Here is a 25,760-nt window from a genome sequence, read left to right as displayed (position 1 = left end):
TGACTTATGATGATTAAAAAAATGAGCTGTTTAAAAATATTTGGGATAAAGCTGAAAATATGGGCTTCGAACCTAAAAGAAAAATAATGATGATTGATATTGTCGGCGAAAGAGAGACCTATCGACGATTATACATCGAAATTTTTGATAATATTCTACAACAAATGAATTATCACCTTGAAAATTTTAAAGAAATAAAATATGTAGAATTATGTAATTTTAATATGTCTAATTATAATTCATTAAAATCTCCCACAGAGGTATGTACCTATTTAATTCAGTACGATTAAATTATGATTTTTTTTTTTTGATAATCTAGCTTTGTATTCTCAGTTAAATGTCATTTATAAAACACCTGAAATTAGTGATAAAGAAATACTTAGGAATCGGTTGAATTTTTTGAATACTACTGGTTTAAATCAGTCTCTGTGTGAAGTGAATTAAGTAGTAGGTACATACTAACTATCCCAGCTACAAGTACATCAGTTGAACGAAGATTTTCAGTATTAAAACGCATCAAAAGTTTTACAATAAATTTTACAAGTGAAGACAGACTTTCCAAGTTAGCCCTATTATCCATTGAAAAAGAGTGCATTTATTAAACAATTATCAGAAAATCCAAAATTTTACGACGATGTTATCGACAAAAAATTTGCATTGGTTGATAAGAGAATAGGACTCAAGTATAAGTAAATAAGTGTCATATTGTTGAAAGTTGTGTGTTATGGAAGGTGATTCGAAATCGGAATATAAAAACAATTTTGAATAGAACTCTTCTTTTTAAGTTTAAAGAAACCAAGCCTGGAGCAGGGACTCGACCCTGAGCAAGCAGTACAGATCGATGATAAGTCACTAGATATACGATATACTAAGTCACTAGAGTCAGAGTCACTAACCTGCATTGATCGGGGTAGGATTTCGTTTGTGAGTCCTTGTATCCAGGACTCCCACATAATAAGCACTTTGCTGATAGAGAGCCCATATAGCGCATCAGAGTGCTATCGGAGGGGAAGTGGATAGTATGAAGCATTGGGGCGGGATGGAGTGACGCCCGCTTATAAGAGTAAATCCTCCTTGCCTCAATGAATTTGTATCACCCGTATCTCATTCTCAAGGCGTGTGCATGTCTCTCAGACTGGGTTAAACACTATACCTAATTTTTTGTAGTTCTTGTTTTTAGTCGATATAAGTTAACAGGTAATACATTAGGTATACACCTATTAAGTAAGTATATATTTTGATCTCGGCCCTCGTAAGAAAATATTTGTTAAACCCTTATTGAATCGCTTCCTCTTCCGAAAATGTCACCGCACGCCACTGAGAGACACCCTGTATACTTCAAAATATTTTATGGTTCTACGCAATCATTAATTCTTGCAACTTTTATAAAAATATTTTTGTAAAATTTTCAATAGTTTTTGAGAAAATGTTCGATGCCATATTTCGGGGAATACCCTATACTATACAGGGTGTCCCGAAAAGATTGGTCATAAATTATACCACAGATTCTGGGGCCAAAAATAGGTTGATTGAACCTCACTTACCTATATACAATAGTGCACACAAAAAAAGTTACAGCCCTTTGAAGTTACAAAATAAAAATCGATTTTTTTTCATATATCGAAAACTCTTAAAGATTTTTTATTGAAAATGAAGATGTGGCATTTTTGTGGCAGCTTCATCATAAAAAAAAACTAAAGTTAAATTTGTGCACCCCATAAAAATTTTATGAGGGTTTTGTTCCCTTAAACCCCCCCCAAACTGTTGTGTACGTTCCAATTAAATTATTATTGTGGCACCTTTAGTTAAACACAATGTTTTTAAAACTTTTTGGCCTCTTAGTACTTTTTCGATAAGCCAGCGTTTATCGAGATATTTTGAGTATTTGTCGAATCCACCACATATTTGTATATGGTTAAGGCCGGCCGTTGTATGAAAGAGAGGTCCCCAACTGGCGGTACAACAGAGAGAAAAGATTCTTTCCCGAGAGATGCTGCCTCTATCGGAGAAATAACGCAATAGATATCTAAGCGAGGCCGCAAACGGCAGACTTTTTAGTGAGTCGATAGTTTAGTTAAGTACAGAGAGTATGCAGGTGCGGCCTCGCTAAGACGACTCGAAATCGTTTTATATATCAGGTGCGAACTTTTAATTTTCTAGGCGGTTTAAGGACGGGGTCTCGCTGAAAATTTTACTTGGATAAATACTGTGCTCGTATCTCGTGGTAAAATCTAAACCAAAAGTATTGGAGAAATCTATTTTAGTATATGTGGTGAGACCGCTCCCGTCTGGAAAAATTTCTGATTCGGTTTCTTTGTGGATTACTATTCAAAAATGTCCCCTCTAAACAAATCTGAAGGGTGCCGGGCAGAATTTTTGGGCAGAAATTGTTTAAACAATTTTTATAAACAAATAGAAAATATCACCTTTTTTGCCCGGGAACATATATTTTTAAGTTTATTGGGTCATTCTAAACAAGAAACGTATCTTGTAATTTTTTTCAAAAATTGATAGTTTTCGAGTTATAGGCGATTTAAAATCTGAAAAGTGCGAAAATGCTCATTTTCGAGGCCTAAAAACTCATATTTAAATTAGAACTTTTGAGGTTGCCAGATTCTTAAATTGAAGTTTAAACATTCAGCTTCAAGATTCTGAAGAGTGATTGCGTCTAACCCTAATTTAAACCGTCGTGTTTTAATTGTTAAATATGCATGTCCATCCGATTTTTTTGTCGATGCGGTGCGCTCTATTTCAAAAATCTCCAATTTTCCTCCAAAAAATATTTTTTCTAGATTTTTTGGGACATTTTAAATAAAATAAGTTTCTTGACATTTTTCTCAAAAGTTAACAGTTTTAAAGTTATAAGCGATTTAAAATCCAAAAATGCGTCGTTTTGGCATTTTTCGGATTTTAAATCGCTTATAACTTTAAAACCATTAACTTTGGAGAAAAATGTCAAGAAACTTATTTTGTTTAGAATACTTAGAATTATTTGAAAGAAACTAGAAGATTTTTGAAATAGAGCTCGCCGCACCGGCAAAAAAAATGCGAACAAGTAAAAAAACGGTATAAATTAAGGTTAGACGCGATCACTCTTGAGAATCTTGAAGGTTAATGTTTAGTCTTCAAATTAAATATCTGGTAACCTCAAGAATACTAATTTAAATATGAGTTTTAGCCTCGAAAATGCGTATTTTCGCATTTTTCAGATTTTAAATCGCCTACAACTCGAAAACTATCAATTTTTAAGAAAAATTGCAGGATACCTTTCTTGTTTAGAATGACCTTGAAAACCTAAAAATATATGTTCCAGAACAAAAAAAAATGTAATCTTTTGTATTTGTTTAAAAAAATTGTTTAAACAAATTCTGCCCCAAAATTTTGCCCGGCACCCTTCAGATTTGTTTAAAGGGGACATTTTTGAATAGGAATCTACAAAGAAACCGAATCATAATTTTTTTCGGGCGGGAGCGGTTTCACCACATGAACTATTTCGCATATTGGTTCATCATAGTTTGTTACCTACTTTTCATGTCCAAATATTATAAAATTATACCAGGGAAGAACAATTATATCACTCAAATTTGTCTAAATTTCTAGTTTTATTAAAATGTTGTAATATATTAAAAATTGATTTATTTATGAATTGGGTAATATCTTGTGTAATAAAAGTTGTAAATTATCATTTATTTTACTATTTCTTTAAATTGCCCCAAAAGCGGCTTACATGAAAGCAAGCGGCACGTGCCATGCGAACGCCTAATTGGCAGGAGGTGGTACCGGCGGTACTACAATCGATTCCTACTGTAAACAACTGGGAACAAGGATCGAGCAGTAAAATCAATGATAATCCTTTAAAGATTTTTGGCGGTGTTTTTTAAACAGCAGCCGTTTGCGGTAGGGCGGCGGCAATTAATATTTTAATTTGTCAACAATTAATCAACAATTATAATTTATTCATTCTCAATTACAGGACAATACCTACAAAAACTTTTACTTGAACTTGACTGACATTTCATTTTTATATTTTTCTTGACATTACATCAAAACTGCCTATATTGTCAATACGTAAATCAGAATACCATCTACTTTTATTTTTGTATATTCTAACAAATTTTAATAGTTTTTTTTCTAAAAACGTGTTAAAAATGCAATAATACAGTTTAAATTAAATTTTAAAAAAACTTTTAAACCACCTTTTTCAAATTGAGCAAGTTTTATTATTAATATTAATGTTAATAAATGAAATATAAATATTTTGACGTTTCACAATTTGACAATTCACTTTTTTTGGCAATGCTAAAGTAGCATTTTTAACACGTTTGTAGAAAAATATATTTAAAAACACTAATATATTCTTTCCACACTTTTCTGGACTGATACATACATAAATTAAAACATTTAGTAACGAACTCCATACTGTCTTTGTGCGCATGCGTGCAGATTAATAAAATTTCACCCTCAATGAAATCGCGCTTAAAGCAGTATAACTTCAAAAAATTATTTTCATTGGTATTTTTAATACGTTTGTATTAAAATTCATTTAATACTTCCCTGTATTGTTTAAAAATTAGGTACTTTGCAAAGAAAGAAAAATCCTCGGAAATTTGTGATGGCAATTTAATACCTGATCATAACATACCATAACATTAACTTAAAAGTGATGAGTCAATTCCCGATTACGACACTCTCCTCAACTCAAGTGTCAAGAGGAGTGTAAAAAATTACATAATTAAAAACTAATGGTTCCGCGGCTTTCTTTGACTGTGAATTTAAAAATTTAGCCCAACTCAGAGAATCACGTTTGTCATATCTATTTCAATGTCAGATGAAATGAACTTTTAATAAATATGATCTTCATTTCCTATTACCGATTCCCACTATTCCCTAAAATAAAATGTTTCATCATAATGGCTGACCTGAGTAAAAATCACTTATTTATAAATTAAATTTGAATTATAGGCCTGGATCTCGCGTACAAAAAAAAAGTTGATTAATAGCAAGCTGAAAATTTGTAACTTAACTGTGTCTAGTCGGACAAACTTTGATGTACGGGAACACTGAAATAGGCGAAGCTTTAATTGTGGAACAGGTTAAAAATTTGGAAGGTCAGATTACGAAAACATTCCATGTATTTTGTCGGACAGAACCTAAAAATTTATTTGTTATCATTTCATTAAACACTGCAAAAATCAGAAAGCAAAAATCAGACTGGTATTATCACCAACTGAGCATTTTAATAAGTCTAACACGAAGAACATGTCAACATTTCTTCTTGCGAAGTAGCGTCGAATAATATATCACGTGTACTATTCTGGTGACTTTAAAACAGTACTTCTGGTCGCATTTCTAAAACCGGAAGTCCTAGGTCAAATTTGGCACATTTAGTACCATCCTTGGATTATAAGCTTCCATTCGACACCTCATTTATCATTCTACCTAGTATAATGATGGAGAAGTTATATTCGCAGTCGGACGGACAGACGGACAGCCAGCCTAGGTCAAATTTCTCACATTTAGTACCATCCTTGCATTATAAGCTTTCATTTGACACCTCATTTGTCATTCTACCTGGTATAATGACGGAGGAGCTATATTGGCAATCAGACGGACAGACAGCCTAGGTCAAATTTCTCCCATTTAGTACCATCCTTGAATTATAAGCTTTCATTTGACACCTCATTTGTCATTCTACCTGGTATAATGACGGAGGAGTTACATTCGCGGTCGGACGGGACGGACAGACAGCCTAGATCAAAGTTATCACCTTTAGTACCATACTTGGATTACATGCTTTCATTTGACACTTCATTTGTCATTCTACTTGGTATAATGACAAAGGAGTTATATTCGCGGTCGGACGGACCGACCGACGTATAGACAGCCTAGGTCAAATATCTGAGCTTTAGTACCATCCTTGGATTATAAGCTTTCATTTGACACCTCATTTGTCATTCTACCTGGTATAATGACGGAGAAGTTATATTCGCGGTCGGACAGACCGACGGACAGACAGCCTAGATCAAAGTTATCACCTTTAGTACCATTCTTGGATTATAAGCTTTCATTTGACGCCTCATTTGTCAATGACAGATTAGTTACATTCGCGGTCGGATGGACAGACGGACAGACAGCCTAGGTCAAATTTCTCACCTTTAGTACCATCCTTGGATTATAAGCTTTCATTTGACACCTCATTTGTCATTCCACCTGGTATAATGACGGAGGAGTTATATTCGCGGTCGGACAGACCGACGGACAAACAGCCTAGATCAAAGTTATCACCTTTAGTACCATCCTTGGATTATAAGCTTTCATTTGACGCCTCATTTTTCAATGACAGATGAGTTATATTCGCGGTCGGATGGACAGACGGACAGACAGCCTAGGTCAAATTTCTCACCTTTAGTACCATCCTTGGATTATAAGCTTTCATTTGACACCTCATTTGTCATTCTACCTGGTATAATGACGGAGGAGTTATATTCGTGGTCGGACAGACCGACGGACAGACAGCCTAGGTTAAATATCTCACCTTTAGTACCATCCTTGGATTATAAGCTTTCATTTGACAGCTCATTTGTCATTCTACCTGGTATAATGACGGATGAGTTATATTCGCGGTCGGACAGACAGCCTAGGGCAAATATCTCACCTTTAGTACCATCCTTGGATCATAAGCTTTCATTTGACACCTCATTTGTCATTATAGCTGGTATATTGACGGAGGAGTTGTGATTACATACAGACGGACGGACAGACGGACGTGGATAATTCAAAGTTTTCACATTTTTTCAAAATTGGGTGAAAACAATATATTATTCCAAGTACGCCCTGCTAATAATGAACCACCCGCATTCCTCAAAACGTTAGTAGTCTGTACAGTACCGAAATTTCCAAAGGAAAGTTTCAAACGGGCCATTACGCTCCTGAATTTTGCATATATATATAATATTTTTCGTAGCGCCATCTTATACATAATGGCTACATTAACAGAGCTTAGATTCTTACAGATTCCTATACTTTATTCGTATTATATGTCCAATATTTACGTTTCACGTGCCAATTTCTATTAATTGCAGAAATTTATTTTAAAAGTACACCACGCAAAAAGTACTTTATTAATTCACATTTTTTTAACGTTATATCCTTCAATTACATATATTGTAGTGCTAGACGAAATTTTATCATGAAATTCATTTAAATACTTGAGTAATTTAGATATAAACGCTCTTATATTTATTGAGAAAAAAGCAAAATTTTCACATTTTTTTATAAACAATACACAACAGGTAGGATAGCAAAAATATGGCTGTAATTAGCGACATATATTGTTAGTAGGTTAAGCATTTTTCGGTATACATATATGCTCTAGGTTATGAGTGGTGTACTTTATAAAGGTGATGGGATCGCCTATACTTATAACATTACCAATGGCCGGCCTTAAGTACGATTATAGAGACCTGTTAATAATCTGAAAATTTATTTATAATTTACATTTTTAGGTATATTTTGAAAAAGAAGCAACATCTCGATAAAAGGTGACTTATCAAAAAAAGACTAGGAGGCAAAAAAGTTTTAAAAACACTGTGTTTAACTAATGGTACCACAATAATAGTTTCATTGGAACGTACACAAACATTTGGGGGGTTTAAAGGAACAAAACCCCCATAAAATTTTTATGTAAATATATTAAAAAAGAAGTCGCATCTCGATAAAAACTCGATTATAGAAAAAATACTAAGAGGCAAAAAAGTTTTAGAAACGTTGTGTTCAACTAATGGTACCACAATAATGAATTAATTGGAACGTACACAAATGTTTGGGAGGGTTTAAGGGAACAAAACCCCCATAAAATTTTTATGGGGTGGACAAATTTCACTATAATTTTGTTTTAAGATATTCCTGCCATAATAATGACACATGTCTATTTTCAATAAACAATCTCTAATAGTTTTCGATATATTGGGAAAAATCGATTTTTATTTTGTAACTTCAAAGGGCTGCAACTTTTTTTATGAGCACATTTGTATTAAGGTAATTTAGGTTCAATCGAACTGTTTTTGACCCCAGAATGTGTGGTATAATTTATGACCAATCTTTTCGGGACACCCTGTATATTATTGCATAAACCAATAGAATATTAGCCATACTTTCATTTCAAATTAGTTCATTTTTTTCTGAGAAATTAATAGTTTACATGATATTTGTATATTTCATTCTATTTTTATGGGCTGCTATGATCGCGCTTATATCTGTGGTTTAAATACTTACCAACTCTGCATATATCGAAGTAGACCTTTCCTAAAACAAATTTGTTATTAGTACATAATACAGTGCGTCCATAAAGTAACGCATAAATTCATTATTTCGGAAACAGGGGACTTTGAGGAAAAATAACGAAACAGATCGATTTTTATTTTAAAATTGCGATGTTTTGGCATAAATTATATCATACTAGTGACGTCATCAATATGGACGTGGTGACGTAATCGATGATTTTTTTAAATACGAATAGGGGTCATCTGATAGCTCATTTGAAAGGGTATTCAATTCTCTATTCACTAATATAAACATTAACATAATTATTTATACATGGTATTCAAAGAAAACAAATTTTTAGTTAAATTAATTAACAGAAAAAGATGAATGTATGCAATTTATTTAATTCTAAATACATTTTACTGCTCTCAGAAAACAGAAAAAAAATTATTTGAAAAATAAACATTGATGTTCGACTTCAACGAAATGTTCAAACTTAAACGAAATGTTCAAACTGACAAGAGGCAAGTGGGTGGCAGCTTTAACATTGAATTTAAGTGAAAAACAATATTAATTTATTTGTCAAATAAACATTTTTTTCCTGTTTCCTGACAACAGTAAAACGTATTTTAAATTAAAGAAATTACATACATTCTTCTTTTTGCCTCAATTAATTTTTGTCAATTGTCAAAAAAAAATTTTTGAACACCCTGTAAGTATAAATAATAATGTTATTGTTTATATTATTGAATAGAGAAATGAATACCCTTTCAAATGAGCTAACACATGACCCCTATTCTCATTTAAAAAATCATCAATTACATCATCACGCTCAGATGGATGACGTTACTAGTATGATATATAAGCCAGAAAATCGAAATTTAAAAATAAAAATCGACCTGTGTCGGGATTTTTGTTTAAAGTCCCCGGTTTACGAAATAATGAATTTATGCGTTACTTTATGGACGCACTGTATAAAACATTCAAAACAAGTAGATAAGGAGAGTTTTTGTGTGTGGCTTGTTTGTATTTTTTGTAGTGTATGTGTAATAAAAACTTCCACAAACTTGAATGTAGATGGTCAAATAAAAAACTAAATTGACTTTGTACTTATTATGAAGTATAGCTCATGGCCAGTTATTGATTGTAGACATTTCTCGGATGTAATGGATAAAAGAGTTGAAGCAATAAAGCAATGAACCTCCGAAAAAAAACGACACGGATCTTAATAATTCTTTTTGCATTCGATTCGTGAATGCGCCAGGAAATTTTGTGACCCCTAGCCATGATATAATATTGACAAACTGCATACAAAAAATGCATTCTTAAAGGGCATCTCAAACAGACAATAAAAAAAATTCAGAACTCGTCAATTTTCGGCGGAAATGAGTTCAAATTTGCTACTCGGGTGGTTTTTGAGGTCGCTAAAAACGAATATGACGTCAAAAGTGATCTCTGGAGTACCTGGGCCTAGATTCCGTGCACTGTAGATATCTACAGTCGCTTTCTGTCGATGGCAATTGTCATGAAAATATTTGAATTTTTAGTTTTAATTCAAATATTTTCTTGTTTTACTAAGTGTCACTTCAGCATCAATTAGAGTATAACCTAGCAAAACTAGAAAATAATTCAATTAAAGCTAAAAATTCAAATATTTTCATGACAATTGACATCGATAGAAGGCGACTGTAGATATCTACAGTGCACGGAATCCAGGCTCTGGTGCCCAGGGTACCTACTGTTTACCTCGTCTTGTGGAGCTTTCGGCAAATTCATTAAAAAATTAGTCAAAAATCATTACTCGGGGGTTTTTCTGGTCGCTAACGACGGATATGACATCGGAAGTGATCTCCGGAGTACCTGGTGTCCAGGGTACCTACTGTTTACCTCGTCTTGTGGAGTTTTCGGCAAATAATTTATTAAAAAATTAGTCAAAAATAATTACTCGGGGGCTTTTGGGGTCGCTAACGACGAATATGACATCGGAAGTGTTCTACGGAATACCTGGTGCCCAGGGTATCTACTTCTTCTGGAGTTTTCGGCAAATTCATTAAAAAATTAGCCAAAAATCATTACTCAGAGATTTTTGGGTCGCTGACGACGAATATGACATCGGAAGTGATCTACGGAGTACCTGGTACCCAAGGTACCTAGTGTTTACCTCGTTTTCTGGAGTTTTCAAATTCGTTTTCTTTAGCAGATGTCGCTACTACATCCAAAACGTCAGGTTGTGAATCGATGCTGGCAGAGAGAATGAAAATATGCAGTCTCTGATGATATCCTAATAAGGATTTAAACCGGTCAGCGTGCTTTTGGAGCTCTCTAAACTAACTAAAAGGAGACTAAAATAAGAGCTCTCTTGTTTCGTTTTACAACGAAATAATTATTTATTTACCTTTTAGAACCTTCAAAAGCCTGCATAAGAATTTTTCTTTATTGACCTAGAAGAACCTAGAGAATTTGGTGTAGAATCTGGATAACCTCAAAAAACGTCAGTATTCACACGAATATTTCATTAAAGTTTCGTTTCAAGTGGTCTTAACTCTAAATTCAACAATATGACTTTTTGTGTAGTTAAACTTCAATGGTGTACGTTCACAAATATTCGTTTGAAGTAACTTTCAAAGGAAATTCAAAGGAAAATCGATAGTTTGTAATCTTATTTTCATCAAAAAGCAAAGTTCGGTGATATATCTTCTTTGTTTACTCCTCAAAGAAAACCTTTCCTCAACAATCGACGTCAACGTATAAAGGAGGTATTAAAGTCACAAAAGGGTAATTTTATGCAGATGATATTGATTTCTTATTTAACTGTTTCTTAAAGTGAGTAGGAGTAACTGTGTAAAAGTTTTCATAACAATTATAGTCCAGGCTGTATGCTTGCTCCCTGTTAGGTAAATTATTTCGATTCGTTTTTTTTGCACAAACTTACTCAAAAAGAGTTCCTTATAATAAATCCCCAGGGTGCCAGGAGGTACCGTGGTCGGAAAATTGTTTAAACAATTTTTTTAAACAACTTAAAAAAATTAATTTTTCACTTCCGAATTTTTTTTAGGTTCTTTGGGCCATTCTGAGAAAAAAAGGTCTTTCGTGATTTTTATTGTCGAGTTATATGATTTTTATTGTCGAGTTATATGATTTTTATTGTCGATTATTGTCGAGTTATATGAGATTTGAAAAAGGCGAAAATAGCCATTTTCAGGGCTTAATAACTCGGTAAAAAATAATTATTATGGAAGTCAGAAAGTGGCCAAATCAAAGTTTAAATCCCCCTCTACAAGATCCTGAAGACATTTTTGTCATAATTTTATTACTAAGCTGTTATTTTTAATTAATAACAATAAGTGCTAAGCGTGTATTGAGGCGTCCGTCAATGTGAGTGCGAGTGAGATTCACCATTGGACGGCCGGAATAGTGCATCTCTTTCGCACTCACATTGTTAATAATTAAAAATATCAGCTTAGTAATAAAATAATAACAAAAATTTCTTCAGTATCTTGTAGAGGGGGCTTTAAACTTTGATTTGGTCACTTTCTGACTTTCATAATAATTATTTTTAACTGAGTTATTAAGCGTTGAAAATAGCTATTTTCGCGTTTTTCAAATTTTAAACCGCGTATAACTCGACAACAATCAATTTTAGAGAAAAATCACAAAATACCTTTTTTACTCAGAACGGCCCAAAAAATATAAAAAATATATCCGAAGTAAAAAAATGGATTTTTTTGAATTTGTTTAAAAAAATGTTTAACAATTACCCGACCTGGCACCCCGTGGATTTGTTATAAGGATCCCTTTTTAAGTAAGTTTGTGCAAACAAAAAACAAATCGGAATAAGTTACCTAACGGGGGCGATCATACAACCTGGACTACATATTAACGAACAGAAGACAGCAAGTTCTACATTAATATGTATTTTCCCGATAATAAGGCAAAAACAGTAAACGTAACTATGATGACGTCATCAGAACATCGTGGTGACGTCATTAATATGTTTTTTAATGGACATCTACATTTTTTCTGTCAAAATTAAATAGACATACCCCAGAAAACGAAGTATTTAAATATCGAAAAATTCCTGCCTGCCATTTTTCAACTGGAAATTTTATTTTTAAGCGAAAATGAATATTATTATGTAATAAAACAAAAATGTTAAAGTTCCCTATTGTTCGATTTTTGAAGTGCTTTTTTGGCTTGGTTTCTTGTGGTATACCTAGTGTGACCAACTCCAATTTAGTCGAATTCGGGACAAGACTGAAAAAACTACCTAAAATCCGGGACTTTTCAATGAAAATCGGGCCATTTTTTTTAAATATAAAACTTTAATATAATCATTTTATTGATTATTTAACATTTTTATGTTGACAAAAATTTTTTTGTTGGAATGGGTTGTAATTATAATTACATTTTTGTTTTTTGACTTTTTTTGTTTTTGACGTTTCGACTTTCAAGCCGGAAATCGTCATAGAGTTATATATTAGCATAGAGAGAGTGTCATTCAGAGCGAAGTGACGACACCATCTTTTTTATTTGGATTAGTGCTGTTTCACTCTTACGGATAGTAAAGCTGCTACAGTTGTCCTCCTCTTCCGTGCCTATATTCACACTGAATGTCATCATAGATTTTCCATACAATTGTGTTAGAAAGAGATGCAGCAAACCAGTCCATAAGATCTTGTCGCCAGGAAGCGCGGAATGTAGGCTCCCTCTATGTTAATATATACCTCTATGGAAATCGTTCTCAAAAAACGAAAAATTAGAAAATCAACTAATGTTGGATTTCCATGTAAATTGAACCTTGAGTTAAAATATAATTATCATTATTTGATATAATTCGTTCGCTACACTCAGACACAACTGGCTAGTGATTTTATTAAGTAATTTTGCCAATTTGGCAAAATTGGCAAAAAACAAAAAAATTACTTACTAAAATCACTAGCCAGTTGTGTCTGAGTTTAGCGAACCGACTATATTCGTGTTTTTAAATCGTCTTTTTAGAAGACGATAATTAAAATACAGAAACCGGAAAAAGTCTACGAGTTTGAGTTTTCGTAGAACTATAATATACGACGATATAAAATGCATGCGTTTTGGATGTGGTATTAGTATAACAGTCTAGAAATTGTCGACTTCTTTTCGTCCCACCAATTCAATTTGATGTGAGTTCTTATAAGAATGATGTATTAAAAATTTCAATATGGAATTTTACCAAAACGTTGAAAATTCGGATGGCCCGGAAGCCTTGTCCGGGACGCCGGGACACGACTTCGTAATTCGGGCCATGTCCCGGATTTTTCGGGCTAGTTGGTCACACTAGGTATACCGCAATAAAAAAGTGAATAACTTACTTAACAGAAGGTTGATGTAAGGCAGTCAGTGCTGTATGAACAGTCAACGAGATGGCCGAGAGATGGAAGTAATCAAATAAAACTGGCAAATGGTAGTGCAGGCCTTCGATGGGCGACATGTTTAGTTGGAGTGTCCTTTGGGAGACCATCACCATGGAAACGGGCGATGTATCACTAAACCATAGTTCTAAAATGAGAGAGAATTCGGCCCGTTCCAGAGACTCTCTCAGGTTGTTTCCGTCGACCAGGAGGTGACATCTAAACAAAAAAAGAAATGAATTAAAAGACAATAATTTATGTTTCATTTCGATTCAGATGCAAGGCATAATCTACAGACAGCGCGGTTTCTGTAATGAACTTCATCAGTGCAGATGCTTGCCTGCCTCTGAATCAAAACGAAACGAAATTGTCTTTTTAAGGGGAATTTCAAAAATAATACAGCTTGATATTCGCCATATGTGTTGTTCTATATATGGTCTAATGGTCCATCTTTTTGGGTTTATAACTACTGTGGAAAAGACCCTTGCTATTGAAGACATTACACTGATCCCTCTATAGTTATTTGGTGATCTTTTGTCCCATTTTTTGAAAATGGAGGACATGTATGGTAGATCCACTCATCTGGAATCTATCCTCCTCCTTCAATTTTATTGAACACCTTTCTTATAAAGGATACGACCCTTGCTCTTCATATTTCTGCAGTTCCATTTTTATGTTCCCTGTTCCTGGTGCTTTGTTGTTTTCGGCTTTCTTTAGTGCTTTAGTTATATTTTCATCTGTGATTTCGGCTTCCTCAGAAAGAATTTTTTTTTTCAGGTAGTTAATTACAATCTAATAATCATCGATAACGGTAATACTTTTCTAATATTCCTATATGGGAAATATTTACCTTATTACTAGCCCTTTTCCTCCCTTCTATATGTATGTTCACATTTATTAATTTCCTTCTAATCCCCTACTTCTTCTCTTTAAGGTTGGCAATCATTGAATCACCAACTGGATTAGAGCAGAGCAAGATAGATCTGAATGTAAGTTTCTAGAGAAGGCCTATGTTTAGCCGTGAATGATTATGGGCTAACTCTTATGGGAGTTAACTCTTCTTATCGCCTTCAGATTAAGCCTCCATGATTCGACTCCATAGTACAGGACACTGTATACCTAAGGCCAGTGGTGTAGTGGAGCCGGAGCGGTCCGGAGCGTCGCTCCGGCACAGCTTTTGAAGGGGGAGCGGCGCTCCGGCTACGATTTTTTCAATCGAATTTTTTATATAGGACAAAAATAGATCTGAAATTGTTTTATTTAGAAAATATTGTTTTGTCCTTTACTAAGTAATTTTTACACGTTAGTTATCGTGGTTAATCAGTTAAGGCATACGCAGCTACGATTAGGTAGTTCGTAATTGTAAGCGCAAAAGTTGAGCGAGCGACTGGCAGACGGGATAGTTGATGGATAGACATGATAGACATCTCAGCGGTCCGCGCCCAGCACTACCGTGTCCGTGTCACCACAACCCTCCCCCCACCACGGAAGGAGGAATAGCCACAACAATATTGAAATATTGTGTCCTTCTTATCTCTCGCCTCTCCCCCTCGATTTCTCTCTAGCTCACTCGACGCTCCGATCACCCGCGCCCCGCCCGAGGAGCGGTAGCGGAGCGAGCTGGCCCTGTACACTGTAGACTGGAGCGATACACACGGCAGTGAGAGCGGCAACAGACTGGCAAGGTTGCCAGGTCAAAAAATTAAAAATCACCAGACAATTGCTTAAAAAGTTGCCAGATTTTGCTAAAAATCACCAGATTGTTATGAGTATGCGCAGTAACGAAAAATGTGTTACTGCACATAATATTGCGCATGCGCATACGCGTAACCATTCGAGAACGGTAATGTGAAGGGTTGGAACAAACATAATAAAACAATAATTAGAATACAAATGAAACGATTTTTTTTTTGTAAAATATAATGTAAAATGTAGGTGTTCATTTTTATAAAAGGTACTGATAATCCCGACAATGTAGATTATTTAAAACTTAACGTTTTATGTCTTAAACTTGGCCTGACAGACGACCCTCGTCGAGCGGGGTGTTATACAAAATTGTTTTGTTGGAAACCTAGTAATTTTTGCTCATGCTAATAAATTTGTAATACAAATTAAAATTGAAAAAATAGTTCCTAAGAACCTTTGGGATTTTAGTTTAGTAGATGATCAAACCAACACAAAACGTGACAAAACTACAAAATATGAAGAACAGTAATCACTTAAAACTCTACAGCCGACACAAGAAAGATAAAACTGCTAAATTGATGTTGATATTAACTGAACTGGTTTGTTTATAAAACTAAGACATAAATTATTGGAAGTGCATGAACATGAACACTTGCAAGAGTAGCGTAAACTTCGGGAAATCCCCGGTTGAGCACCACAGAGGCGGATCATTTTATATTACAAAATTAGACTTTTTGTATTATATGAATATTAGGCAATTCTTAATAACGAATAAAAAACATATAATCGTACTTTTTAAATAAAAAAATATAATATAGATAAGGTCAAAAAATCACCAGATATTAAGCTTTTTAAAAAAGTTTTCACCATATCACCAAATGGGTTAGAAAATCACCAAATCTGGTGAATTTTCACCAGATCTGGCAACCTTGAGACTGAGTCGCCGGAGTCGCTTTCCCCACCACTGAAATCCACTCCGTAGCTACTGCGCATCTCCAGCCCACCCGGCCATGCTAATCCTGCTCAGTTGTAGTTGCGTCTCGTCTGCTTTGCATAGTGCACGTGCACTGTATATTAATTTAGTGTTTCTGCTCCAATTATTACGTTACGTGTCGCGGATACCTACTGGAAGAGGTGAAATAGTTTTCACAGCAAGATAAATCACAATATTTTTTCACAATAATAAATTAATACTACTGAAAATGAAAACTTAGTCATTTACAATATTTGCCTAACTTACACCAGTGTTTTTTTAATTTTTGTCAGCAAGGCTTCCAACTTAAATTATAGAGTTTTTAAGGTAGATTATTATGGTTTGATACCTTAAAAACAGTTTTTAAGGTATCAAACTGTAATAATCTACCTTAAGAAAGTCTTACCATATTTTAAAGTTAAAATTATTCTTTGGAGGAGAATGTGTAGGAGGCCCTACTGTAACTACTATCACTCTTTAAAAGATCATTAATTAGTTTAATTATTAAACTTTTCAAAACATTTGCCAAAGGGCCTTAAAACTCACGATTTGGGTAGTAGGCTAATTTTCAAAAATTTTCCGGTAGAGGTATAGCTCCGGCACAGCTAATTTTACCACTACACCACTGCCTAAGGCTCAATCAATCGTATTTTTAGGGCTAATTTGTCAACTTTAAATTTTATTTCAGTAGTATAGCCGTTAGTTATGTACAACTGTACATACGTATCTGAAACCGCAAAGGTCACTTAGGTAGCAAATCAAGTAGAGGGGATTTGATTTGAACGCGTTGGTGCAAAGAGTAAAGATTCATTTAACATGCATGGTGCACGAAAACAGTGGTTTTGCGATATTGCCAGATAAAATCGTCGAATCGTTGTTTATTTAGAACACATTTAATATTTTTTAATAAACATAAATATTGCAAATGTCGTGAAAAATAGGACACTAAGTACACAATTCAGTAAATTTATACACAATATTTTAAAATTTACTCAGGAGCAGAAGAAACCATTTTACTATGAAACAGGTAAAAAGTAATAAATCTGAAAATCCTTTAAAACTCGATTGATCTGACAACGTCGCGTAACCAAAGTTTTCGATCGGTCTGACCTTGGCAGTTTCAGTTATTTCTGTCGACCTATACTGTTATTAGTCTTCCGAATAGTGTGTCAATAAAAATTATTTAGTACAATTTAAAGGTTATACCTTCGTGCTAAAGTGGGAAAATAGAGGAATAAAAATAGATGGGGAAATGCTCATCCATTTGCTTTTTGCCGACGATATAGTACTTATTACCGAAGATCTGGGTGAAGCACAACAAATGCTACAGGAATTAGAAAACGTATCTTCAAAAATAGCTCTAAAAATTAACATCATTAAGACTAAATTTATGACAAATTTAGTTCCCAGCGAACACCTAACTATTCAAAATCAAGTGGTAGAATTGCAGAAAAGTACATATATATCTCGGTCATGAAATCAGAATAAGTAAGGATAATCAGACCTGTGAATTTCAACGATGAATAACACTTGCTTGAGCGGCACTAAGAGACATATTTAAGAGCAACATTCCGATAGCTATGAAACGGAAGACATTTTACCAAATGCCAATGCGTTCTTCCTATTATGACATACGGAGTAGAAACTCTCACGCTCACAAAAACAACAGCACTAAAAATGCGAGTGGCACAAAAGCGCATGGAAAGATCAATTCTCGGCGTAACAAAAAAAGACAAAATAAGGAACCAAGAACATCACTGATGTCGTCGAACGTATAGCGAAGCTGAAATGGAGTTAGGCAGGTCACGTAGCGAGACTAAAATACTCAAAATGGACCAGAAAACTAATTGACTGGCGCCCAAGAGAAGACGAACGGAGCAGAGGACGACCACCAACACGCTGGATGAACGACATTAAACGAATATCCAAGAAATGGCAACAAGATGCACAGGACCGTGGAGAGTGGCGAAAAATGGGAGAGACCAGAAATGTCCAGCAGTGGTCAGACGAGGTTGCATGATGATATTGAAAGGTTATATTTACCTGAATAACACTACATCCTTGAGTGTGACTTCTTCGTTTCGGTAAAGTATTTGAAACGGTCGACAAGCTCCATAATTTCCTAAAACGATCGCTGTGCCCAGTCCAGTCGTGACTTCTGGAGTGGTTACTTCGATTTCTACGTTCAATTTTGACGTGACTCGCAAAGCACAGCGAACTTGATACATTCTAAAAAGATGGTAACGTAAAAAGTCGATGCAGAATACACCTTTACTAATAAAATGGCATAACTCAAAATTGTTAAATTTTGAGTTATGCCACTTTAGTAATAAAGGGGTATATACAGCGCACCTGATACATGTAATGTAAAAAGGTAGATGCAGAATACACCTTTAATAATAAAGCGGCATAACTCAAAATTCTTAAATTTCACTAACTAATTACTAAAGTCGCACAACTCAAAATTCTTAAATTTTGAGTTGTGCCACTTTAGTATTAAAGGTGCATATACAGCGGACTTGATACATTCTAAAAAAATGGTAACGTAAAAGGGTCGATGCCGAATACAGTTTTAATAATAAAGTGGCATAACTAACCATTCTTAAATTTTGAGTTGTGTCACTTTAGTATTAAACGTGTATATTATGTTTTTTAAAAAATATAGATACAAGCTTTACGTACCCTCTTTGAAATAAGTCAACATTGTAAAATTTAAACAGCTCCACTGAAAATTCTATGGTGGACTGCAACTCACTCATAATATTGAACGGGCCAGTTTTGGTATTTGACTACATTCCTGTAAATAACATATAATTATTAGAATAGAGGCCATAAAAAATTGAGATTTGTGGAAAAAAAGCGATACTAGGATTGCCTTGGAAGTTGCTTATTTATAAGATTTATTGGTATGGTGATCACACAAATTTTTGCCGAATAACGTTAGGTTTCTTCTTCTTCTTAAAGTGTCCTTTCTTGTCTAGGGTTGGACATGAATATCTTCTTCTAGTTCCATGACCGTTATTGATCTTTTATTATGTTGACTACCATATTCGCTATCTTGACTTTATTGACAGCAGCTCTAACTAATTATGTAGTCGATTCTCCATACCATTGTCTTAGATTTTTCAGCCATGTTTTTCTTCTACCAGTACCAACGTTTACCTTGGATCTTTCCCTGAATTATCAGATGAAGAGTACAGGGGAAAAACGATATAAGTCACATTATACCCGAATTTAAGTTGTACATCATTTATTATAGTTTCGTGTCTGCACTTTTACCCTGTTCCTGGTTGCATCAACAGATCTTAAGCGCAAGCTTAGCCCAGCTCAGCATATACTTTAATGCTGGGGCCACACTAGCGTCCAATACCGTTAACTATCGCATTATTTGCATTGGAAATATGTCAAATAATGCGATAATTAACGGCATTAGAAGTCAGTGTGGCCCCAGCATAAGGATTTACATTTATATTTAAGCTTAAAGCTAACCATTCACGGTCAATCCATTTGGAGCCACGCTAAATGGCTTCAGTCAAATGGATTGAGGCCAAAATCATAGCTCATTCACGATCACTCCAAATTGGATATCATTTCGTATTTGACGTGGTTGAGTGAAGACGCACAATGTTGGATTCCGAAGAAGACCTCGGCGTAAAATGAACGAAAAATGGATATGGATTTGGACCATTGAGGTAGGAGTGGACCACTCCTACCTCAATTGTTTGGACATTGACGGGAGGGTGGCGCGATGGCATGACGCGGTGTATCGCCACTCACGAGCAGACTGCATGATGGCTTGGCGTCAGCAACGGCATGACGCGATGGATTACGAAGAGAATGGAAATTCTGATTTTGGCATTACGCCAAATAAGCAATCATGATTCGTCAATTGACGCGATGGCATGACCGGGAATGTCCACCTTAAGGTCTTGTCTTAAGCTTAATATCTGTTGGTGCAACCAGGCAAACAAACCTCAAATAAAAATCGGTTATGTCGAGTTCGCTCCGCTTCGTTCAGGTATATTTTAGAAGGGTACGAATTGGCTCCCGCATGAATGCGGGTAGGCTCTCATATAATCGCGGAAACATTAGACATTGTTGCAAATCGTGTAATATTTATACTGCTTAGGAAATTTACATAGTGATATAGACTTTTTATAGGAAAATTATACTTTTAGACAAATACTTTTAGAGTTTGTTTTAGTTCAACATTGGCATATGTGGCAATTTTAACACAAATTATCGGTGTCGGCCGGTATGCGCTCGACCGTTTTGCGCTCTTACCTGAAATCGGCCGGTTTGCGCTCTACACTCTAATACCCGAAAGTTAAGTTAGGACCGAAGGGTTAGGTCTTCCTCCTTTCCCATAGATATTTCTAGGAAGGTACCTGTTTCTAACAAAAAGAGAAAATTTGAAAGAAGTGACAACGCTGGGTGATATTTTCGACATGTTTAGGTAAAATAAATTTTGTCTATGGGAGCCAATTCGGACTCTACATTTTTTAGTTCAGGTAAAATTCTTACCATTGGGAGCGAACTCGACCCCGTCCATAAAAATAAGTCGTGAATGGAAAAGCCATTGAAGTCCATGCGTTCTACGAAAAACCGATTTAAGTCCACAATATCTCTCAAGCAGGTTTTAATGTTTGTTGCGTTTGTAACACGAATTTCGTGGTTAGGGGTTTTCCGGCCTCTGCTTTCTGTGCTCTGCTAATGAGTGATTTTGTCAGTGTGTGACGATAATATAATTTTATCGTCTGGAGTACGCCAATGTGTACATTAGGGTGGCCCTTAACATATGTGAGAAAATTTAATTTTTGAAATTTCACCCTCTCACCCCCCAAAAGTATTCCATTATACGTCAAACTTAAACGTGCGAAATTTCATGAAAATCGGTGAATATTTAGAGGTGGCCCCGGGTCTGGAAGTTTCGTATATTCGTTATTCATGCTAGTATATTGCCATTATAAAATATTGGGATATATAAAATAATTTATTAATAAAAATAAATAATTTCTATGATCTTTAACACCTATAAGAAAGATTCACTACAGTTATTACTTTTTGTGTTGTTTTGTTTTCAAGATTTCGCTTTTTATAAAGCCCGGAAAAATTTTTCGATGCTCCGCGACTACTTGCAAGAGTTATTGTAACTGTTCTTCCTTATTAGTGAGTTTTTGTTAAGATCTTTAATTAGTGCAACTCCTCTTTATGCCCTATCATTTGTCGTCACGAAATTCTTCACCATCTTTTAAGCTGCCTTGAAACTTTCATCATCTTTCCATTGAACCGGATCTCTTTTTAAAAAGTCATCAAGAAGTCCAAGCATGTTGAAGAATTGTTTGGAGTTTACAGTAAAAACTTCTCCAGACCTTTGCTCTCCAAAAATGCACAAGATTTCATATCAGTAGCACGTTTTAGAGGGTGTTTAGCAGCTTGATTCTCCATAGCTGCAACCGTTAATCTCTTGGATTCTGGAAGTATCCTGGAATAAAAAAGACTCATCGGAAAGAGATGTTCAGATAGATACCATAAGTGTTTTTGAAGTTTTGGCTCGTTACGATGGCACTTCTTTGGTGAGGGTAGTTAAGGAGCGGTTTCCTAAGTCGAAATCATTGAATGGCGCTTCAATAGTTAATGTTGCTTGTATCTAGTCCCTCAAGTATGCGCTGACTGCGAAGAGCGAAGAGCACATCTTTATAGCATAGATAACTTTAGACATCGATATCCATCTCGCCCCTGCATGGCTCCAGGATAATAGAAACGAACCCTTTTCTTTGGAAGCCAGTTCAAAAGTACTTTTGTCTATAATTGCCCAGCTGTCTTGAATCTTTCGAAAATACTTATTTGGAGGCCAGATGATTTACTACTCATTACCTCATCAAACACAGATCCAACTATAAGTTCCGAAATGTGGTGGCGGCAGGCTAAAAAAAGTAAGCCCTTTCTGGAGTTATGGTGAAGAATGGTACATGTTCCAGACTTCGGCCCTGAGTCGCATGCAGTAGTATCAAAACATAGAGCTGTGACTTCATGAACAATACCCCAATCCTACAAACATTCCAAAATGGCATTTGCTTGGCAGTTCCCGTTCCATAGTGTAATTTTGGAACACCCAGCAGCTGTTCATATCCACGATTGACATTTGACACAACAACAGAAAGGCGATCTACATGTTTCTTGGATGTTAAGTCCTCCATTAGGTTACCGTCCAAATGAACAATATCAGGTCCAGAAATTAAAAAGTCTTTTTTTAAATTTTGTTGCAATCTTGAATCGAGTTATCTCTCTCTTGCGCTGAATATAGTTGCGATTGATGACTAACGAGCTTGCATCATGACCAAGACTGGATACTATATCACTAATAATAAATGTGGCTGTCTTGTACGATACCTGGGTTCTATCGAGGGAAGACAAAAGTTCAGAAGTCATGATTTTGATTCGTGCTCTTTTAGGTAAGGTTTCACCTTCAGAAGTCACAACCGCACCAACGTTAGCATCATCATTGTTCACCAATTTTAATATTCTTTATTCCTGTGCATAATTGTAACTGATAAGCGATTAATTATTAATATCTTTTACATTATTAGCAGAGATTCGTAGTACACGACTAATTTCAATTGCATGGGGTCTCAGGGGCCCGGGGCCACCTTTAAATATTTTCAGATTTCAATAAAAATTTATATTTTTAAGTTTCTCCATAATTGGAATAATTTTAGGGGGCGAGAGGTAAAAGTCGTTAAATTTCATTTTTAAGGGCCACCCTAGTGTACATGGCAGCAAAACGTGTTTTTATACAATCTTTGACAGTATAAAAGACGAAACGGAAAACCATTTGATCATTCTTGGTGTGCTGAATGGAGAATAATCAAGAAGGTATAATAGGTGAGTTAAGTATATCCTGACCATATTTCGAACCCTTCCGAACTCTATCAACTTATTGTGCTGAGCGATTTCGACGTTTATTTTACCCCATCCCATACCAGAGGTGATCGTAATTCTTTACATGTCTTTCCCCCTGGCGAGTTGAGCGAGATGTCCTCTCCTTATATAGGTCCATTTCACGTTAATAAATAAATGCAATTCCTATCGTCGTTTAGTATCATTCATTCATGTATCAAATATCGTCACATCGGCCCGAGGTTTACGAAATTCCGATAGGTAGGTTGTAATTAACAAGTAATTAACGCTAATTATCTTATCTTTTGTATGTTTTGGTTCTAAAATATATATCTTAAAAAAAGAATCCTGCCTTCTACTGAATATGGTATCCGATATCTTCACAACTGTTACTTGGTAATATCGGTAGTAATACTGAATTAATAAATATCTTCGTAGAATAAGTCCACTTCATATTATTATCTTATCTTATATTATTTATCTCATATTATTAACAAAATGAAGAGATTATTGGAGGAAAGTTTTCAAACTGTCTCCCTGTATATTCTCTTCAAAGAAGCACTAAATGGAAATATTATGTCGTAGCCGACTTATTGGCATTAAAGGACTTTCGAAACCTCAACTGATCTGATTGAAAATGGCAGTATGCAAACAACGTAGGCTCTTGATATGAGAGCGAATTGCAATTGGAGTATCAGCGGCAACTTAGTTAGTTTTACTACTTATGTAGAAGCTGGCGACATTGGAAAGATCAAAGGGCCAAATTGCAGCGAACTTAATTGGAACGTATCTAATTGTTATTAGGGGTTACATAAACGTATTGTTTCTGTAGTGTACTTAGGCAAATTTGAAACAATAAACTTACTTATAATTAGATAAATAGATATATTTAAAGAGGTGGATCTTTGGCCTATTCCACTGCGACTTTTTCAGATCTATTGTGGTCCTCTATTCCTAATAGATTACATTCTCTAGCCTGCCTCTTTTTAAAAGGTCTAATAGCTTCTAGGCTAACCTTCCATGTAGCTATTCGTCGGTGGATTTTCTTCTCCTAATGCAAAGTACCGCACATTTGCCAGACTGTCACACTGACATAGAATGCGCTCTGCTGTTTCTTCTTCCAAGTGACGGAATCTGCACAGATCATCATCTGACAATCCCATCAGCTTCAATTGCCTATTCAGCTTACAGTGCCCTGTTAGCAGACTTAGTATGGCTTTGACTGTTTTTCTGTCTTTGCTTAATAGGTCTGTCTTTGCCCTGGTAACCATTCCAAAGATTTGTGAGCTACCCACTTTATTGTAGCAGCTATTTTTACTGCCTTTACAACTCCGCAGAAGGGTTCCGGTCCAACGAATGGCATTGATGAGTCTTATTGGGCTCTTTTATCTGCTTTTTCATTGCCCCTATGCCTCTCGTGCCCTGGTACTCAGACTACCGTAACCTTGCTACTGTCTCCTAGTTTATTTAGGGCAGACACACAGTCCCATACATGCTTGGAATTGACCTCTACAGAATTGAGTGCCTTAAGCGCTGCCTGACTATTTGTGAAGATGGCAACTGCAAGGAACGTTCTTTTCTGCCTTTCTATTTCTTCCACGCAGTGATGGATTGCCGTTATTTCTGCCTGGAAAACTGTGACGTCGTTAGATGACTGTACTTTTGTACAGCTGGCTAAATTATACTTGCTTTATTATCTATAAGATAAGAGTAGGTCTCTGTCTTTATACCCGAAGAAAGATTTATAAACTGGCGATTCAAAGAATCTCTTTTCTCTATTTAACTCATTTACATTCCCATTTGATTTTATATTTATTTATATCAATTTAGAGTTTGTGCAATGATATGAAATGATTGTAATTTCGAGACAAATCTATTCATGTAAATTTGAGTGACATTATACAGCCAAAACAAACGACACTGAAAAATTAAAGCTTTATTAAACATGAAAAATTAAATAACACCATTTCAAATAATGCTAATTTTAAGTTTTGCTTCTATACAAAATGTGTTCAAAGTGCTCGCCATTGCCTTCCAAGCAGTACTCATAACGCTTAACAAGATTGCTTAGTATTTTATTAAAAATAGGCTGCTGCATACTTCTGAAAAAGGTCAAAATTTTTTCACGGAGTTCATCAATAGTTGCCGCTGGGTTTTCTGTAAAACGGCTTGTTTCAGCATACCCCATACGGAAGCATCAAGAGTTGTTAGATCAGGTGAATGAAAAGGGTAAGGAAAATTCGTGTTACGGGAAATTACGCGATCTTCAAAATTTTCTCGAATCAGATCTAAGGATGCTCTCGTGGTATATGGCAAGTAGCCCCATCCTGTTGGAGCCATTGGGTATTCAACTGTATGTTTCTGGCACGACAGAATTGTCTGAGATGAATAAAAAATGGTGTCAAAATTTGTTCTCTTTTTCGCACTTGATTTAGTGTAACGGGTCTTCTACGCTCGTCTTCCACGAAGTAAGGGCCCAAGAATCCATTACCTGACACTGCGCACCAAATCGTTACACGGTCACCATGAAGGTTTCTCTACGATGATGTCTG

General features: G+C 35.2%; 1 protein-coding gene across 4 annotated transcripts in view; it reads right to left on the bottom strand.

Moving 5' to 3' along the window:
• LOC114336844 (protein FAM135A) overlaps window positions 1–25,760 on the bottom strand; it is a 74,436-nt gene that overhangs the window by 30,034 nt on the left and 18,642 nt on the right. For all 4 annotated transcript variants that reach the window (XM_050657524.1, XM_050657525.1, XM_028287232.2 and 1 more), the window contains exons 2-5: window positions 18,991–19,105; window positions 18,352–18,537; window positions 13,611–13,868; window positions 8,275–8,304 (exon numbers count right to left, since the gene is read on the bottom strand). In XM_050657524.1, coding sequence (XP_050513481.1) covers window positions 8,275–8,304; window positions 13,611–13,868; window positions 18,352–18,537; window positions 18,991–19,067 — 551 coding nt within the window. In that variant the 5' untranslated portion in view covers window positions 19,068–19,105. The remainder of the gene's footprint in view (window positions 1–8,274; window positions 8,305–13,610; window positions 13,869–18,351; window positions 18,538–18,990; window positions 19,106–25,760) is intronic.

Source organism: Diabrotica virgifera, chromosome 8, assembly GCF_917563875.1.
Source record: "Diabrotica virgifera virgifera chromosome 8, PGI_DIABVI_V3a".
NCBI classification, from domain to species: domain Eukaryota; kingdom Metazoa; phylum Arthropoda; class Insecta; order Coleoptera; family Chrysomelidae; genus Diabrotica; species Diabrotica virgifera.
The sequence above is the reverse complement of the archived record's forward strand: the minus strand, read 5'-3'. Positions and strand labels throughout refer to the sequence as shown.